The 21,349-nt window shown below is 35.4% G+C and overlaps 1 protein-coding gene across 1 annotated transcript in view; it reads right to left on the reverse strand.

The window, feature by feature from the left end:
• Positions 1-21,140, reverse strand: part of LOC104529890 (ryanodine receptor 2-like) — a gene marked incomplete at its 3' end in the record, with an annotated part of 61,057 nt that extends 39,917 nt beyond the window's left edge. The window contains exons 1-8 of the mRNA XM_029086575.1: positions 21,019-21,140; positions 19,763-19,822; positions 16,987-17,061; positions 13,255-13,411; positions 7,573-7,737; positions 5,876-5,997; positions 2,707-2,890; positions 1,881-2,016 (exon numbers count right to left, since the gene is read on the reverse strand). Of these exons, the coding sequence (XP_028942408.1) occupies positions 1,881-2,016; positions 2,707-2,890; positions 5,876-5,997; positions 7,573-7,737; positions 13,255-13,411; positions 16,987-17,061; positions 19,763-19,822; positions 21,019-21,140 (1,021 nt within the window). The remainder of the gene's footprint in view (positions 1-1,880; positions 2,017-2,706; positions 2,891-5,875; positions 5,998-7,572; positions 7,738-13,254; positions 13,412-16,986; positions 17,062-19,762; positions 19,823-21,018) is intronic.
• Positions 21,141-21,349: the final 209 nt, after the last annotated feature.

The following is a 21,349-nucleotide window of genomic DNA, read 5'->3' on the forward strand; positions in this document are numbered from 1 at the left end:
GGGAGGGGGGGAGTGGAGAAGGATCTGGGCACTCGACTCAAGAAACTACAATATAATTCATGTTGCCAAGTCATAAAATTTCTCAATCATCAAATATCATAAATCCACTAGCAAAAACTCCCAGCTACCTCTGAAACAGTTCTTCACGTAGAATTACAATACAAAGGACAACATTGTACCATTGTTATAAATTACTCTTAGCTGAAATCAAAGCAGTCTGATGTATCTGAAGTTTCAGTCCTGCTTTTGACCCACATGCTGTCTGACTCACTTATCACTATGCTGCAAGTTACACAACTGGAGAGAGATGTATAGAGGGTATATTTAGCTTCCGACTAAAACCCATGGAAGTCAAAACAAAAAACATTAAAATTATCTTATCATGTTCATGAAATCTACCAACCTAATGTTAGGAAATGCCACTTTTGGTCACCATTGCAACCTGTGGGTATGCATCATGCTAAAATCTTCAACTACATAGAGGTGGTAGATCTCAGCAGCTCCTCAACCAGAATCACAACCACAGGAACCACCTTCTACCCTAACGGCCTGCGGTTAGGTGACAGCAGCCACTGTTCAGCTACCTCATTCTTTGCTCTGAGAGATGACGGGAGAAGGTTTCTGGCTGTCTCAATGATATTTACTGTGTCAGCTTCTTCTGCCTCTGACAGAAAAGGTAATGGGTCAGATAGAAGCATCTCATTGGTTTTATCAAGGGCTGTGTACCATACGCAGTACATTACTTGTATACCTTTTCAATAACAAATTTCTCAGGAGTAAAAATGATACATAAAATGCTTTATGTTTCACTGGAAAGTAAGAAAACAATCCTGCATAAGGACTTTGTCCAAACTCAAGCTTTTGCCAAAACATGTTCAAGTTGAAAGGCAAGCAGGCCCACATATTAGAGCTGGTGTGTTACAGAAAGAAAGCATAATAGGCACATGTATGCAGCCTGCACAGAGGACTGCCTAATGACAGAGACACATTACTGTCTTCAGTCACTTAAGGTCAATGTTAACATTATTATTTAGGCTTACTTATGGCACTGAGAAAACCTGATGACAGAGGAGCAAGAAACTGACAAAATTGTCTCTTAGGCAGTAAAATTTCCTTTCGTAGACAATTAACAACTCAGCAGAAAAATATGAAGGCAGCTATAGTAGAGGATTAATAACCCTATATAATGAGTCATGGTAGAACATAAATAACATATGCAATTCAAATTGGTAACAAACAAATCAGGTGATTAAATGCTACTACCTAAATAGAAATTTGACCAAGACACCAACACTTAGATACCTACAGAAGGTATTACGAGATTTTCCAGTGACTGCAGCTGGGCAAGATATTCATGATATACTGCATATAAGAGTGTATTTTTTCCACAGCACACTGTATCCTAGTATAATGTTGGAATCACTGGTATTTACTGACTAGTAAGAGGGGTCTTGGTTATAGAAGCTTTAGATTTATTCTGCAGTTCTGCAGTCAGATGTGCGAAAAATCATAGACTTCTACAAAACTGACCACAATGTTATGGGTCCTTAACATGCGAATGACAGATTCACGTATATTTTGTTCACACATTTTTTAGCAGTATACGAAATACATTAGGAATATTATATGAAAAAGCAATCAGACGTTTAATTGAAGTTAGAAACACCTTATTTGCCATAATAAATATTATTACAAAAATCACATTATTTGAGTGTTTTCAGTATATTTTCTTCTTAAGCACAGGCAAAGACCTGGAAATGCAGAAAGCTTGTTTAAATTTCCACACAGTGGATATTCTATACTAAACCAGGTATGTGTTTCTTTTCACTTGAGTATTACTATGAGCTAAAACAATCGAAGTAAGCCATAATATGTCTTACCTAGTAATTCATACAAAGAATTCAGAATAGATTTCCATGCTTCTCCAGCTTCCTTCCCAGCTACATCTGCAAAATGAGCTGCACTGCTGTATACATTCAGGCGATCAATACATTCAAGAACAAGGTTGATCATACCCTAAAAATGGAAAGATTCAGATTGTCAGAGAAAAGGAGAAAGTATTGTTCAGGTGCAAACACATAAGATTTTCAGAAATCTAAGAAAATAAAATATGATAGGCAGGATACGCAAACCACAAGAATATATACGTGGAGTCAGACAGGTGGAGTCAAACAAGCAACCCCCAATGGAAAAGTTTTCCTTGATTGTAATAAAAATTTACCATTTAGGATGGTCAAAATAAAATAAAAAATAAGCAGTATTCCAGACTCTATTTTGGGAGAGGCATTTAGACATCTGAGTATAAGCAACTATCACTACCAGACAAATAACAGACAAACAAAAAAAATTTAAAGCATTCTTATTAAATCAAAACATCCTTCTGCATCAAGAGATTAAACTATAATAGAAAAAATTAATTCACACATAAGGAGTAAATTATAGTTAGAATTCAGGACACAAGGTCATATTAATATCTAATTATTTTTAAAAAGGAAAAGGAAGTAAGGCTTTAAATGTATTTCTTTAAAAACACGGGAAAATCAACAGATCTACAGAGATTATAAATGTAGCAAAGAGTTTTGACTCTTGCAGGACAAAAAGCCCACTACAAACATACTCCAGATTAGACATAGACACTACAAACACTGCCAAAGAATACTTGCAGACAACATGGTGGAAAATCAGGAGTAAAACTGAGAGAAATACCTCTTCCTGGAAGAGGTTCTGGCGATTCTTTAGTGCTCGGAGCCTGTTTTGTTTGTCTTCATGCTCCAAATGTTCATCAGGGGGGTGAAAGTAGCCAATCAAGTCCTGAAGGCTCAGACTGACGGACTCAATAGGCAAATCGATGGTGGAAGACTTTATTTTCTTGCTGAGAGCATCAAGGCCCCTACAAGAAGATGCAAAGCCTCCTGAGTAGTGGAATATATTTTATTGTTTAAACTCTTTCTTGATTTAAAAGCAAAGTTTGTTTAGATACAAAAGCTCAATTCATTTTCTGATAGCAATACAGCTTCCCAAAAATGATTTATGTCTGCCCCATTCTCCACTTAAGGATCTACCCCTCCCTTTCCAAACATAAACTGGAAGCATCAACAATGTTTCTCTTAGACTTTTTTGAAATACAGAGAACACATTTTAATGCTCTACCTACACATTTAGCAGTATCCAAGGCAGACCAAAAGATGAAGAGAAGTTATTGCAAACCTGTTCAAAGCATCATGAGAGGCTGGAATGGACAGAAGTCAAATAATCAGTCCTACAGTGCCTAAGAGGCCCCAGCTAGAACCTACAGGCTCTCAAGCACATTTCCAACCTGTTCTTAAGCCAGCTTTGGTGCTAGAAGTTGCTGCTTTTCCATACATTCTGTCCTAGCATTTCATTAGCCTTTTTGTTTCCTTGATATACAATTCAAGCTTGGCCTTACTGAAGTCTATCATCATAATCTCCTGGAAGTGGGGGGCAAACTGTAATCATCCATGTTGCACCTGCCCCTTGCTTAGCTGAATCCCCAACAAATCCCATAATCCAATTTTTCCTCAGCACTGTGCTGTCTGGACCCCTGATATACCTTCTCCATTTAAACCTCATCTTTCTTGAAATGTGACTGTTGCAACTGAGACCCCACCAGTGCCACACTGAAAGTGGAAGGCGAGGACTTTTCCCTTGCACCACCTTGGCTCCCCTCAGGATGACGGTTGTGGGCAGCGGGGCTGCCTCAGCCAGGGGCTGAAGAAGGTCCACCAGAACATTCAGGAAGGACTAGGGATACGAGGGGCAGAGAAACCAGGGGTGCTGAGGGCCTGCAAACATAGCGCCCATCTTCAGGGAGAGGGAAAGATCCAGAGGATCCTGAAACTCTGCAGGAGCCAGCCAGGGTCCTGAAGTGCTGGGAGAGGAGAAGTCCCGAAGGGAAGGGTCCACTCTGGTGGCATGCAGCAGGGGAGAGCACAATGAGGAGGATTATTTGACACTCATGATTTCTCTTTTGACTCATTCTCAGTTTTGCCATTGTAAATGGGTTTTTTGCTAGCATATTTTTGAGTAAAACCCAGCTATGTAGCAAAGATGTCCTTTTTGTGTTCACCAGTGCACCATTTATGCCGACCAAAAGACCACCGAGCTTCAGCTGGCAGAGAAGTCCACCATGTCCACATGGGCATCCTCCCAGCCCTGCACTCATCTCCCTCTTTCTTTCATTAGAGGCATCAAAGATCCCCGGCAACCTGGCCCACAACCATCCTCATCAGTCCTCTCTCCTAAGCTGCATAGCACCCTGCTTGTTCCCAGGATTCCTCTCCAGGCCACAATATGGAGCAGAAGACCCATTTTATACTCTGCTTTTTGCTGGATTAAGATGGCAATGAAAAGTATTTGGGGCAGGGGTGGTGCAATTGTTGGTTGGTTGGTTGTTTTGTTTTGCTTAACTGGCACGTCACTCTGTATTTTCATCTCAAATGTTGAACTATGGCTGGAAAACTTCTAAATTTAGGAAACGTTATTAATTCAATAGGAATATTTACTGCTGAAGTAAAAATAATGCAATGTTTCAAAAAGATAGTTACATAAGTTATCTTTAAAACTTAATTTTTATTATGAGCACCTTATCTGAAGTACAATTTTTCTACTGACTTCATGGGAAATAGCTGGAGCACACACGTATGAGAATAATTTTGATCCTCTCCAATTGTGCTTTTTCTTCGAGTAACATCCTGACAAAACTAAATTGTTAAACACTACCTTGGACTCCCTGTGCACTCTGCAAAAATCTCTACTGTAATTTAGCAGTACCTTGATTTGTGAAAACTTATCATTAAATTGCTTTTCTCTGTTCTCATCATTTACAGCATTCTTAGAAGTTTCTAAGAAAATGTATTATTTACAGTGACCTAGGGCTTGCATTTATTTTGGATTTTAAATGTCATACAGTAGGCAATTCTCCTGACAGGAATTTTTCCCTGTTGTTATTTAAGTACCTGTGTAAATGTTTTTCAAGAAATTGACATGCCTATGTTTTCGGCTGTGCACTGATTCAGAACGTGGTTGCTTTAGGACACCATCTCCCACGTTGTCTTCTCTTGTGAAAAATGAATAACTATGAAATTCTTATCATTCCATATAGTCTTATTGCATATCATCCTTTCTCTAACGCCAGCTACACTGACGAGAGGGGCCTTTCATCAGTTACTGAAGTCACAATCATTTGAGGATTAGCATTTTATCAGTGTTATTTAGAAGGACATTTGGAGTAGGAAGATAAATGCAAATTGCATAAATCTGTCAGAATTTTTAAATGGCTAAAATATTATAAAATAAAACATTTTATATGTTGCTAAATATTAAAGAAACCAGTATCGTTAAAAGGGAACAGATAAGACAAGTGTAAAGGGACAGCAGAAAGAAGATGGAATTTCATACTTGTAAGAAAAACTTTTTCTTGAGACTATGAACATCTTCAGTATATTTGTGTCTTGTACAAGTTTGTAGTTACAGTTATCTCCTCCTTCCAGGTTTTTCAAGGAAGAGCACTTTTAAAAGCCATACTTAGAAAAGAAAGAGATAAATGATGCACCACATGACTTACAGCAAATTTTGGCAAGGGAAAAATCTCTCTTTTATGATTTGTTTGCATTTTCAGTATGTTTATGCATTCAAATCAAGATTGAACAATAAAGTATTATTAGGAGATAAGAGAACTGACCAATACCTGTCAAGGTACATCTCTGCCAATAAAGAACTGGCATAAAGTCTAGTTTAAAATTATTAATCTGCTTTTTCTGAGGGCTAAATTGTTCACTGTTTTGTTAATGACCACTTTGAATAAAATAAAAGAGGAAAAAAAAAAAGAGATTAAAAGATAGTTTTAAAAGCATACCTTATGAACCTGTTGAAAAGGAAGACTGTACTACGTATGACACGTGCTGTACGAGATTCTTCGTTCTGAGATCTGGACAAAGTTAAACCATCATCCATGTGACCTTCATGGTGCATTATTGCCTGCAATGCAAAAATAAAAAGCAGTCACTGCAAAATGAAACATTATTCACAATTAAGAAGTATGAAAACTCACACAGTAAGGCAGGCTAGGAAATTATGAAGTCACTTAAAAAAAAAAAAAAAAGAATATAATAAAAACCAGATAACCCCATGTTTTACTTCCCTGTGTCCAAGGACACACTTGTACTGAGCCAGTAGATTCAGTTCCATAATAACCTCAAAGCCACAGCTTCTGTTAACAATATACTTTATTTAAACAAAATAAAACAAAATAAAACAAAATAAAACAAAATAAAATAAAATAAAATAAAATAAAATAAAAGTCTAAGGGTTTTTGTTTGTTGTTTGTTTTTGTCAACCTTAAAAATAATTCCCTTACACAGCAGCAGATCCCTGAAGTACAAACAAGGTCAAAACAGATATTCTTTACTGGTCGTGATTTCCAACGATGTTACTGGCCTTCTTTTCTGATTGTGCCATGAGTCACTACCAATAACTTACAGTTTTTCATGTTTAGTTATCATGGCTCTGAAGGCATTCAGTTCAATCTACATACATTTTTAAACGATTTTCGTTAACAATGCTTTTTCATACACACACACAAGCTATTACTATTACTTACATTATTAAATTATTCAGTAATGTATCTTATTTTGAATTATTTTAGAATTATTTAACTACTACGATTATTTATATTAGTATTATAGCCACCAAAATTTTAAATGTATATAAACAGTTTCATAAATATGTTATTTTTATATAAAATATTTATAGAATATATGTGTGTATATATATGTAGACATATATGATACACACCATTTTTTTACATATATATAAAATTGTAAGGCATGACCTTCCAAGTGTACCAGTGTTGCTCTAGCTTTGTAGTTCTGGCATATAAAACAGCCATAGAAAATACTACAGTGTGGATAAACATTACAGTATGATAGTTTATAAAAGAAAGCTAAAACATTTTTTTCCCTGCTGAGAAATAATTTCCTGCAAAGTTACAACATTTACAATAAACATCAACACAAATGTACCTTCTGGAAGATGTGTTAAGTTGTAAAAGAATCTTTTTCTAATTTATTATGCTGAGCTAGCATTCTTCTTGGTCATGGTTATTCTTTAAAAGAAGAAATCCCTCAAGGTTCAAGACCTGAACATTCCAGCCCAAAAGGTAATATGCTCACAGCATGGAAAGGAAAGACTTGGAACTAAAAGCCTTCTCAATCCAAACTGCAGCACATTGAAGAATGGAATTTTAGCATACTCTACGGGCTATTATTAATATTTTAGTTTGATATCAAGTATATCCAGATTTATTAATGTTTGTGTGGGTTAATGTCTATAGGCTAACATGTGCACTCCATTTGGCTTTCAGTTAAAGAATTCCGTACATCATGTAACTTTTCAAAATGTGACTAAAAAAACCCAAACCTTTCACAATGAAACAAAGACATGCTTGAAATATTTGAAAGCTAGATATTAGCTGCTCCTTTAGTTCCTTTCATTTCCCCCCTCTGCCCTCTCAGCCTGTGACTGAATGCAGTGCATTCCTTTTTACGGTCTTACCTTCCGCTGCAGAGAACCCATTCGTACGGACTTTGCATCAGCAGACTGGTATGTGAGCCATAAGCCTGTATCTACGTGTTGTATGAAGCATATTGAATCTCCATATTTTATTTCAGGTGCTCCCATTCCATCCACCTCTTTTCTTGTCCCTATGTCCAGCTTTTCCTGAAGAAGAAAAAAAAAATGTATACAAGAACAATAACCAGCATGTTAATATTTGCATAAAATATTAAATATTAGGCAATTGTCCAGAACAGGACCTAAAAGAATATTTGAGATTCTTTTTTAATTACAGTATTAAGAACAGGCAAAAGTATAAATTCTCGTTAAATATTTAGGGAAAAGATGGAGAGAGAGATTCCATCCACATAAAAACCCTACTTACTACACTTGGAAAGCTAGGTGTATTCATATCACCTGCCTAGGAAAGAACTAGGATCATAATTGACCATATATATCATTACTGAAAAATAAAAGTAACACCAAATACTTTGAATTCCCTAGTAGAACCAGGCAACAACCTCCACAAGCTTTTTCGTGGGGATTTTGTTTTTTTTCCAGCCTGGAAAAGATGAGCACCTCCCTACAATTTATTTCTGACTGTCACAGAGAGATGGTCTTTAATTTGTCACCACCCATTACTGCCCAACAGTGGGCTCGGCATTTCCTGAGAAAAGAAATCCATTTCTGTGTGTTTGTGACTGGCCTGTTGACATGCTGTAAAAGAATGGCATGACCATGCATCAGTCCAGCTGGTGTCCTACACAGACAGCAGTTGCTTCATGAGAGGAAATTTAGTATCCTGAAAAATATTATTATTTGCAATTGTAATTTCAGGTGTAATTATCATTAAATTGTTTCTGGATACAGATGTTAATTTCACTATCTTGTAGATGTCTGAATCCTTAAGTGCTGAAATTCTTAGTAAAATCTTGTCCATTGAAACAAGGTAATAATTGATTTATTAATACATCTGTTAGTTTATGTTCATAACATTTCTCTAAAAGTTGTATTCAATTCAAAAGCTAGCACAATCAACTTGAATGTAATAACAAGTGAAAATTGAAAAGCTACTTATAATAGGACATTGCACAGAAATCGTGATACAGGAAAAAATAAATTAGGTCCTGCTATCATATGAAGAAATGACAGCCTGATTTCAAGCTCTAGTCTTTGGAATTATCTTCAGAACTAGAATACAGTGTGAACACACTGTGCTTCTGCATTGTAAGATTTTCTTTTTTTCCAAGTCTTCCTCCTCACAATCAACTTCTTCAGACATGATTATATGAACTCACAAATTTTCTCATGAAGCACTGCTAGTAAAATAAGGGATTATTAACTTAAAATATTATTCCATATTTTCTTTAAATCCTACTGACTATAGTGGAAATTTAAAGGGTTTGATATTGCAATCTTAATTCCAATTCGAATTAACATTAAATTTAATTAGCATAAAAATTGCAGTGCCAACAACAATTTGCCAAACAAGACCTCTGTCCTCACCTGTGTAAGTACACTGACAAATCTGCATGTAAGTTTAGAGCTCAGACTGAATTCAGTCACATTCAGTTGAGCTCTTTCTTGCAAATAAACATAGCAGACAGGAGAATATATTGTGAAAGTTGGATTGAATATAGGACAGAAGATGGAAAACTAGGGCAGGGTGTGTGGGTACAGGCATTAGAGCATTCATTTGGAAACTTCAAGGCATTGAGTTTTTTTGGGGTGTGAATAGGAATCACAAATTGTTTGTAAAGGAGAAGATTTGAATGGAGTGTTGGATTCATGCCAGTAAAAAGCAGGTAGTTGAGAAAGTATATTTAATGAATTCACCTCTTTATCTACTTAAAAATAGTTCATTAGTGAAAACCATGATCTGAAAAACATCAGAAATCATCATCTCATCGTTTAATAATTGCATATTGGTATAGACACTACATGATGCAAATTTCCAGCCCACTACACTCTTACCATAACCTGTCATTAAATAACCATCTGTTACTTCCTACAAAATATCTACAAAGAAAAGCTTCAGCTTTATTTTCAGTCTAGGCCCATTCTCAAAACATCAGCTTTTTCTAAACACAGATCAAAAGTCTTGATTCATTATACTGGAACAAACAGAAACAATTGATTTTTGCAACAGTCTGTAAACCACCTCAGTAATGCAAAGAAACAAGAATGCATTGGAAATGAACAGGTTTATTGAAAAATATGACAGATTTTCTCCAGAAGGACCTGCTTATTATAAACAGAGGTTTTTTTCCATGCATACAAGAATACAAGCCAATCTTCCCACATTTTTGTGGGCTAAATGGACAACATAATTTTAAATGGTTTTACCTTAATGTTGAAATAAATTATCCTATGAAGCCTAGCCTTAAGTATGTTATTTCACTCTAATGCTTTTGTTTATAACATTCCAAAAAAGATTCCCATGATTAGGGTCCATGCTTTCCATTTTATCTCTTTTCATCTGACCCAACCTATATTTTATCTCCTTTCATCTGACCCAACCTTCTGTGGCACATTTTCAGGACTGACATCCCAGCAGATCTCACTGACTAGAAAGAAGAACGTAATTAGTGACAGCTTTTTAAGCTGATATTAATATATTTCCTATCAAATTTTATTAAGAATCAGGTGAAGATATAAAACTACAGGCCATAAAATTTTATTAGATTTTAAGTATTTCTGTCCACTGGAAAAGACTGTGGACAGGAAAGGTAGACATTATACAGAATGTATAAACATTTCTAAATTAGGGAAGTTACCTTATTACAGTGGAAAAGTGATATTAATCCGTTATCAAAAAGAATCAAGAATCATGTTTAACAAATGTGAGAGAAAAAAGAATCTATAGAACTTAATCACTACAAAGTTTACAAAAGAGCCATATATTTGGGGAATAAATTGTAGATATCTGTGGACATCCTGTGCTGAGTTAAGTGAGACTATAAGAAAAAAAAGAAGAATTTTCTGAATTTGAGGTGCTTGAAGGGCTAATATAATTCTCATTTAATGATAATTATTAGGGTAATATATAATAACTAGAGTATATAGCCCAACTCCTAGAAAAAAAAAAAAATGAAGAGATTGTTAGCTCTTCAGAGTATCTACATTGTCTGAGTCCTTTTTGGCTTGTGATGTTTTTAAGCTTTCACATTTCTTTATTTTGCTGAGATATTTAAAGAATTTTAACACACAAGAAAACTCTTGTCTAATTTTTCAACTTCTGTACCAGAATGTTGTCTTTTGCAAAAAAATAAAAAATTAAAAAAAAAAAAATGTGTGTGTGTGTGTGTGTGTGTGTGTGTGTTACTTTGACCATCTGAGATAAGTATCCTGGTTCATATGTGACATCTTATAAAAAACTTCGGCTTTCTGGTTCTCTTCACCTTCTTTTTTTAAATGCAGTACTGGCAAGCTAATGCGTTTAAAATTATGAGTAAGGTGCTTGCAAATAAGGTTAAAAACAACAATAAATGTTGAGCATTTATATTTGTCTCTGAATCTTCAGATTTACAGGGAATACATTTTCAATACTTCCTCTGCAAACATGAAAGCTGCTTTTCATTTGGAAATTGAAATTATCATCTACTCACATGCCTGAAAGAACTGAATCTTTAACACTGCAAATAAGGGTATTCTTTCCCCATATTTGGTTTTGTTTATTTAAAGCTAACTTATCTAAAGTGCAAAAAGTGGGATCTTCATATTTCTTCCTTCTACTTTTAGGTAGTGAAAGAATTATGACTTTGAAAAAAAAAAGACTGAAATTGCTATAAGAAAGATCTATCCATGTGACATACTCCCACTATTAATGCTCTGTATTACGTAGAGAAGATTAGGGGCTGCCTCTTATCCAGGAATAATTATTTTGGGCTAACTACATGCAACAACACAAGTGAAAGGCTGATATCCATACATGTTCGGAGGAAAAGAGACCCCTAAAGCTGCTTACCTTCTCTACAGAAGTCTGTCTAGTATTCCTATAATTTGGAATTACATATAACGCATATATTTAATGCTCTCTTTCAGAGAGGAAAGGCACCTAAAAATTTTTAATGCTTGTATCCTAATAAAGTGAAACATAACGCTCCTTTAAGAAGTCTTCAGCAGAAGACTGGATTCATCCTCAGCAATGAAGAGTAAACTATATATTTCTCCCCTGTGGCAACTCCATAATTCGTTCCAAATAAGTCTTTAGTTAAAATGAATGTTGATACCCACAAAATTAACATCAAATACAATCTTTCAAACTTCCAATTCCTTTGAAAATCCAACAAAAGATATTCTCTGTATTGCTAACAATTCTTGCCTTCCATTATTTTTTGGACTATATAATCCGTGTAACAGTAGAGTGCAGTATATTGTTCCACTCTTTTCTGAGTAACTCCAACTAAATATTCCACCTTGAGAATCAGTGAATGAATTCACTGGAACTAGACTCTTCTCGGTGACAACCAATGATAAGACAAGGAACAATGGGTGTAAGCTGGAACACAGGAGGTTCCCCTTAAACTTGAGAAGAAACTTCTCTATGGTGAGGGTGCCAGAGCACTGGAACAGGCTGCCCAGGGAGGTTGTGGAGTCTCCTCTGGAGACATTCGAAACCCATCTGGACGCTTTCCTGTGTAATCTCTTCAAGGCTTTCCCGCTCCAGCAGGGGGATTGGACTAGATGATCTTTTGAGGTCCCTTCCAATCCCTAACATTCTGTGATTCTGTAATTATGTTATCTCTCTCAAAAGAGAGTAACTGTTGAGATCTATATTAACTGCAACAGGAACTTCCCCAATATAGTTACACTGCATTGTCTTAAAATATTTAAGTATTTTTATGGCTTTTCTAACTGGTTTTAAAAAAAAAACATTGTCTGGGTCCCAAAAATATTACCTGAACTAAAGTCTTTGTTATCAGAGTGCAAAAATCTGTACAGCTGCTTTTAGGTATATATATGAATTTCTTGTCTTCCCAAATACATAAATAATTAAAAATCTATAAAGTAATTGCTACAGAGAAGTTATTGAATAATTCTGATAATGTTTAGTATATATTTTAGAAAACATTTTCTTAAAAAAAACCAACACTACTGTTGGAAATTTTTTAGCAACATTATGCTGCAGCTGAAAAGTACAAGTAATCAAAAGGTATTAAAGAATTTATCATAGTATCATTTTAAACTATTTACCCACTATAAAAAGTACTGTTCTGAACTGGAAATGCTTATTGAAGGTGTCAAATGAAAATTCAAAGTATGATAACTTTAAATTAGACTACAGTAAAGTAACTGATGAAACAAATCCTAATTTTCCAATTTATTTTCAGTAATTCACAATACTGTATTTTTTTCCTATGTCAGCCAACAGATATAAGCAGTGAAGTACCAATGAAGTTCATCAGAAAAACAGATTAAAAAATGAGGAAACTGTTCAAAAATGAGCAAGTAGTAAAATAAAACAAAAAAAACCCCACATAAATAAACAGCCTGGCAGAATTACCCAACGAAGGTATGATAAAAGAAGCTTTCTAGATATGAATTCTACTGAGGGCATTTTTTTGATCAGTGAAAAGGTAGAAGGCTCCAATAATTCATGCAATAGGAAATATCTAAATCTTGCTTACTAAAGAGATTGGAATTACTACTAGTTATATTAATGCTGCATTGATTCCATACCTTGGAAGACCGAAAACAGAATGCCGTAGATTTTACATCCGCTTCTTCTTTGTCTGTAAGAAGAAGACTCCTGTCATCCAGGAGACTTAAATATTTTCCTGTTGTTATATGTCTGAGTCTGAATGGCTGTCCCCATCTAATGTGGCTGCCGCTCCACCTAAGAAAGTTCACAGGAAACATTTGGTTTTTTAAAATAAAACATAGATTTTAACTACTGGCAAAAATATTTTAAAGTACATTAAATTGCTAACTAATTAGTAAAAGGATAAAAATCCAAATGTTGGATTATCAGCAAGAAAATGGTTACTTTGTGGTTATCGCCTATAAAACCATTCTAATAAATAATCTTAACCCCCTTCTTTGCGTAGGTTGCCTTGATTCAGACTGAATTCTGTCAAGAGGAGGTACCGACCGCCTACAGAAAAGGAGGCTTCTGCTGTACACAAAGAGCTTAGATCTGCCAGTTCCCTCTCCAACATTAAATCTACCAGCAGCTGGGTTTCTTCACTCTTCCAGAGCACTCTCCTTTCTTCAGTCAGCACAATTTAGGCAGACTTTGAATAGTGTGCAAAAGATAAAATAGCAAAATAAATAAATAAATAGCCTCATAAAACAATTTTGTAAAATTATTAAGTAAAAACTGGCCCAGGCTTTTTATATTCTATAGAAGGAAATGAAGGAAGAAAGGCAAAGAATTTCTATCTACATTCCCCAAGAACTCCTCAAGTTGAAATATAAGTTGCAAGTTTCTAACTTCTTGCCTAAAAAAGTCACCTCTTATGTTCTTCCTGATTAACTCCTGAAGACAAACCTATGCAGCAGTTACTAAGGAGGATGCACTTCATAAAGCCTTTTCAAAAAGTTTCTCAAATATTTTTAGATTGGAAAATTGCTACAAGTAGGATGTCTTCCTGGACCTCCACAAAAGTTTCTTCAGTCTTATATCTTCAAGAGTTTACATTTTAGGTCTATGTGCATACTGCTTTTTGGAGAGGAAATCATATATTTATTTTGTGTTTGCAAAATGTCCCTCATAATGGAGTTATGACAGACTGCCAAGGTCCTCATGTGCTTCCACAAATACTAATAATTCTCTGTTTAATGTGGCTTGAAATGGCCTAAAATTATTGACAAATATTCACATAATATAAATGAAATACACAAACACATCCTTATGACTTAACCTGATTATAAACTTATTCCCATATGTCCTGGCTATGTCCCCTCCCAAGACCTTCCCCACCCTCAGCCTACTGGGGGGAAATGTTGGAAAGCCAGCCTTGGTGCTGTGCTAGCACTGCTCACCAGTAACCAAAACACTGGTGTGTTATCAACACCCCTCGAGCCACTAATACAAAAACACAGCACTCTGAGGGCTGCTGTGGGGAAAATCAACTCCATTCCAGCCAGACCCAATACACCATATCAGAATTTTGTATTACTGTATGTTTTCATTTGCATTTAAAGTAATTCTAGGTACAACATTTAAAAACATAAAAAGTTTTTATGCATATGTTTTGTATATATTCATGTACTAGTCTGAAAATCCCTTAAGCTAGCACTTACACAGGTTTAAGTCATTTTCAATTTCCCTGTTGTATACACGTAGCAGATTAAAGCACTTACCTATTCAATACAAACAACCATTTGTTTAAGCATGTCTTCATAAGAGTTGGCCATACCGTATGCAAAGTATGTAAAACTAATTTGGCATACAGTCCAGGAGTTTTTAAAATGCAAGAGCAGTATCTGGTTTCTGTTTTGTAACAAGATTTATTACACTTCACTAATTAAACTTACAAAACTTTTTAGTTATTTGTTTTAAGGAGGCCAAAAGAATGAAGAGGTTTTCCCCTCAACTATGTTCTTTTGTAAACTTTTGTTTCTTCTGTTTAAGTCAAGGGGAAATGGCTTTGGGGAGGAAGGAAATACGGGAGCTTTATATTTTAGAATTGCATTTCTTTTTTTCCATCTTCTGCACAGCAAAATCAGTGTACTCCACAAAAGCACGTCTAAGTACCAGTGTTCTAGCACAACTTCTGCTTCTCAATTAAGTAAAATGTCAGGTCATGAATCACAGCTATTGTGCTGCTGGATCTGGTAAAACACATCAGCTCTCCCCCTTTCATATTATGGGCCATGCTGCGGAGCTGCCTTTTCTCTTGTCTGATTCAATTTTCTCTTGGATCCAATAGCTATGGACCATAAGAAAAAGAAAACAATAAATGTAGTGCAATTGAGCCATGCCCCTAGTGCATGCCTGCAGGACAGGAAAAAGGGCAATTTATGTGCACTTACTAGAAAAGCCTTTTGATCAGAAACTATCTTGTAAAGCCATTTCTGACTACTAAAAATTCTTTTCTGCAATGTGAGAATATGATCCCTGTCACCTTTTGGGAAAGAAAGCAACACCGAGCAATAATATCTGCCATCCCATGTCAAGGCACCCCAAGAGGCAGTCTGCACACATAGATTGCCCAGGCAATTTTTATGAGAGTTCTGCACTAATGGGGAGAGTTCAGAAATAATGATTCCTTAAGAATCATATAAAATTAACAGAATTAATATTGTATCTGCACTCATTCTGGGAAGGACTAGAATTTATGGAGAACTGCAGGTATGCATATACTAAGTTACGAATTGAAGCATTTGCATGAATAACAATGTGCCTGCAATTCAGCCATGAATGTAAATAACTAACAGGAAAACAGGGAGGTAAGGGGTTTTATAGGACAGTGCTTTATTCTTGGGATTTTATTTGGAGCTTTTTTCCTGATAAGAAAGTCATGTTCCTTAAAAAGAAAGATTACCGCTACCTTTGCTTAGTTGTTTTGACAGTTCTCAAGATTTCTCTCAGTCATATATGTTCACATGTTTACACTTCAAAAGTTTGCATGCAATGCCTGTCAAAGTGAGACTAGTGACAGTTGTAACAGAAACCTGTAATTTCTGAAATCCCCACACTGCTCCAGTACCACTGCTTATTAGGAAGTACATGCAATGAGGAAAATAAAAAGCCAGAAATCTTTCCAAAGTTTCACTGTTCTCACTTAAGCACTCTCAAGGTCAATGTTAGTCCAAAGCAAAAGTCTCGCTGCAATATCAATGACATTTAACATCATCCTATTAAATAAACTGCACAAATAGAAAACAGAATCATAAGAGTGTAACCTTTCCCGAAGCTGTCCTGATTTAATCTCTAAAAAGCAATCATTTATTAGGCACTAGAAATTTTATCACAAGCATATATCGTAATACAATTTAAGTGAAATTTTACAGTGCGATTACTTTCACAAACAAGGCACAATTCCATACTATCATTCCAACACTCATGCAAGGTAGCTTTTTTTCTGTAAAGTTTTGCTTTCAAGGACATCTGAATGGTTTAAACAAGTTAGGGCATGGCACACATGAATTATTATAATCAGAACTGTTTTCCTTAAAAATGTCACATATATGTGTAAAAAATGTAAATCGTGAACTCACACAATTCACAAATCTATAATAGCTTCAAAAAATAACCAAAAACATATACAATGTGTGTGCTAATACTCACTCTTTATGGGAAGGTGTTGATTTTTTCATCAAAGTGTTATAGAGCATATTTTGAAGATTATTTTAGTATCATCTGTCTGGTTTTACAGTTATCAATCTGATTTTATGGGAATACTCTTCCTATAGAAAAAGCATCCTGCCAAACTGACTTCTTTTTCCAAGAGAGATTTTACTTACGCAACTCTTAGAGTCTCTAGTCGCCAAAGGGAACGAGCATGAATTGACACAGCACCACCTTCATAGTGGACAGTTCTGAAAACCAAACAAAGGCAGAGACTAGATGCTCAGCTCTGTTGTAAGAATTCACATTTATTTGTTCATTTAACTACATCTCTCATTTTAAAATAAGACCACCAAAACAATTATTGCAACTGTCAGATTCAAAGGTTATCATATTCAAAAGAAGCTCTCCTCAATTAAAACTTCACACCTAATTACTCAAACAAATTTCTTTTTCACTGTCTTTAGCATCCATTATTGTGATATTAAAAGCAGTGAGATTTATACAGTGTTTGCTTAGACATCTTCTTTAGTGTTTTAAGGATAAAGAATCTGGGGCATGGAGGGAGCAATAACCTGATAACAACAATATTTTAGGTTCTAACGAAAAAAAAAAAATCAAATTATAAAGATTTTTGATCACTGCATATGCCTCACAAGAAAGGTGGTGTTTTCTCAGAGCTTATACTACCAAAATAACCATGAAACTTATTACATTGAATTATGAAAAGTCACCTATTTGGCATTGTATTTTATTACCATAGCACCTCAATTATCACAATCACAATCATACATTCTTCAAACAGCTCAGACATTAACAGCTTCCTATTTCTAAATTTTAATATGTAGGGACCCCTCTAGTTTCTGCACATATCCAGAAATAAAAAGTTTATTAAAAAGTCAAATGAGCCTAAAAAAAGTTGAGGTTTTTTAATCCATTTATCTAAGCACATATAAGTCATATATATTGGATCTACAAAATGGTTTAGATTTTTTGTTCACCAAAAGCCCCAAGTTAGGTAACCTGGCTTCTCTTCAAAGTAAGCGTTGAGGAGTGTGGTGGATATTAAGCACTGCCACTCTAGATTTAGGCAGCCATTCAATGGACTGCTTCCAGCCTACACCTTCATTTCTGCCCTAAGACACTGCCAGAATTTAAAAACCTAGGCCTTTCCTTTGGGAAAATTAATAAAGGAGTTACTTAGGGAAAGAAGTGCTTTCACTATGCTTATAAGATCCAGCATGTCAGGGAAAACTGTCAAAGAATGGCCTAGTTTTATGGATCCTGGAAGAGCTTATAGATTGAGTAAATATTGTGATCTTCAGCCAAGATCAGGCACTGCCAAAAATAGCCAGAGGCAGAACTTTAGAGAATATTAAAATTGAAATTGTAGGCATTTCCCATTGTTTGTTAGAAGCAATTTTTTGAGGAACACATAGGTATAGGATATAATACAGAGGGACTGAATGCTTAGCACAGAGAAGAACCCAGCATTGAAAGAGACGGTTCAAAACCAAAAGAAATAGTGAGTTAGAATATACTCCTCAGTGCTGTTAACAATACATGAAACTACAGATGTGCTAAAATTCATCTTGGAATATGCTAAAAAGTATTAAGGAATTAAACATTCCCAGATATTACAAATTAATGAAGACAAATTATACAGGGGAAAAAAAATAGTCAAAATACAAAATAAATATTCCTTAAGACAATTACAGAACCACTTACACTGAATATTCATGATGCATGTATAAATAGAAAATGGCACATGCTCCCTGTACTAAAAAGAAGTTATAGGTGCATACATAAACATGTATGAAATCCTCCCCTTTACCTTATATCCAGTATTTTCTCTGCATATTATCTTTGTCATTTGCCGAAATGGTTGTGGTGCTAGGAGCAGCTGACAGGTATTTTTAAGTCTCTCATATCTCTTTCTCACAGAAGGGAATGAAATTCAAAGCCAATCATATTTTTTATTGAAATTTACCTTCATTAGTCTAGTAAAATGCAAATGCTAAACAGTCTTGCATTCAGCCGCTTCTCTGTTCTGACACTCTTCTCTTTAGGTATTTGTTCAAATTTTTGTTCTGCAACTAACAGACTGGGTTTATGTTGTAACCCCTAAACAATAAGAGATCTGACGTCACCCTGGTTGGTTTGTTTGGGTTGGGGTGGCAAGCTGTTTGTTTAGGGGGTTTGAGTGGGGTGGTTTTGTTTGATTTTTGTGGGGTTTTTGGAAGTTTAAACATTCTGCTTATATCCTGGCATATTTCAATATGAACTTCGCTGACAAAAAGATATTTGGAAATCTTGCACTTGCTTAAATTAAAATTTAATAATTTTATTCAGCACTTTTCAAGTCATTAAATATATGAGAAACTAGGTTGGAGCAAATATTCTGATTAATTTAAGCCTTTGATTTTTAAGTTGGTATCTTGTTACTTTTCAGGGATTAAGTTCTTTCTCAGACTGGAAAACCAGAAACTGTCACCAGTTTCTCAGTCTGAGTACTCTTTTGAGTCTAACTTTGGATTACATATCATACCACCTTGGTTGGATCAGTGTAGTTTTAAACATCTAAAAAGCCTCCCATTGTGAACTTAAATGAATGGTTTGTCATGGGTGAAGTAGTTTTCTGTTACGTGACTGTCCATCCACTATTTTCTTTCTCTGTTCTTTCAAAGGGGAGCTATCGGTCTTGGAATGGTCATGTAAGATGAAAAAATGGAAAAGAGATAGAAGGGAAGAAATCCTAAATAAAAACAATTTGGTTTTGTGCAATTTGTTTACCAAAGGAAATAAAAAGGATCCTGGAATTGTCTCTGACTTCCATATGAATGAATGGGTACAGTAGCAATAGAAGGCGTGAAGGTAAAAAAGACAGTGATAGCACTTGAGGGATAAAAGTCAAGAAGGCAGCAGCAAAGTCTCAGCAAAAGAGTAAATTACAGCAATCTGAAGGGGGACTGAGAAAGAGCTGGGGCCTGGAGGGCTAGGGATCGAGGAACCCTACGGGGAAACAAAAAGAGAAGCCCAGAAACTGGGGTCAAGGATGGAGCAGCAAGACTTTGTATAGGCAGGAAAGAAGATACATGCTACAAAAAAGCAACTTTGCACAAAGCACTTGAATAGGGTGTAAGCTCTTGTGTCATTAGCTAGATATTGTCTTCTCTACAGGAAAGATGGTAAAGAAAAGGTAGCTTTAAATACGAGATACTTTTTCTTCATTGAAGGGCAAGTCACTTTGCCTTTACCATAACAGCATGCATAATAACCATTGCCCCAGAGCAGCTGAATAACTTCATAACCTAGACTATATCATACTTTTTTATTCTAAGAAATCCAAAGTTCATTTTTAACTCCTTTCATTAAAATAAATGTAGTAAACTGTGCTGATATTGCTCAAACCACCTTCCTTAGAACTCAATCTATATAAAAACATTATTTGATAGGATGCACCTCATTTCTTTTTATGTACTCTTGACAACAGTTCAGTGCTGAACAGTAAGTCTGATTCATAACATTTCAATCCTTCCTGAAACTGACACTGGTAAATCATAGCAGATACTGATATTGCTAGGTCAAATGAAACATTGCTTTTAATGATACGTGAATAACCTACAGAAATTCTCTGACTATTAAAGTTGACACAGATTTACATTAATAGGATGGAAAAAAAAATATTTCAAGTTGCAAAGTGCAGAGAAGACGCGCATTACTTGCCAAACAGTAGAGAAAACCTGCAAATTATGAAAAATGATTATGAAATTATAAATAATATAAATGCATGAGGCAAGTACAAGTAACAGCAGAAAATGAGAGGGCAACAAGAGCTACAATGTGTTACACTTCCCCTGGAAAGCTCAGGATACCTTATACCTTCTGAACCATACCCGTAACACAAATTCCTGACAGTTTTTTTTCTATTCTTTACAAAACACTTTATTTGCATATTCTACATTTGTCGAGGAAGGATATTAACCACTTTTATTTTAAATGAAAACATCTACAAGGAATTCAAAACCTTTGAGAACTTATAGTTCATCTCTACTACAGAACTTAATCTATTAAATTAGTTGGTGTAATGAAGTTACTTTCTGTCTGACTTGTGACTGTAAGTTAAATTTAAAACATTCTTTTCCTGACTAGGTCGTTAATCTGTTTAATTCCCCTTAATATAAACAGTCACTAGAGCTGGAACTTGCCGCCCAATTTGTCTCACAGCGCTCGGGCTGGGATTACAGCACCAAGGACAGCGCCACCGCTCCCCAACGTGTCCCCCACAACCCCGAGGGGAGTCGGCCGGGCGAGCCCGCTGGGCCTCCATCCTGCCCTCCCTTCCTTACCCCCAGCACTCCCTCCTAGCTTCCCTAAACCTGATATAGAGGCAAAGCTATGGTAAACATCAAAAAGAGCTTGATATCTGAAATATCTCATCTCAAATTACAATAATGAATTAATTATGCAGGTTTAAAATAGGCTACCACATATAAAACCCCTGGAGAATCATTATTGAATTCGTATTCTCATTAAAGC

The sequence above is a fragment of the Antrostomus carolinensis genome, unplaced genomic scaffold, assembly GCF_000700745.2.
Source record: "Antrostomus carolinensis isolate BGI_N321 unplaced genomic scaffold, ASM70074v2 scaffold4228, whole genome shotgun sequence".
NCBI classification, from domain to species: Eukaryota; Metazoa; Chordata; class Aves; order Caprimulgiformes; family Caprimulgidae; genus Antrostomus; species Antrostomus carolinensis.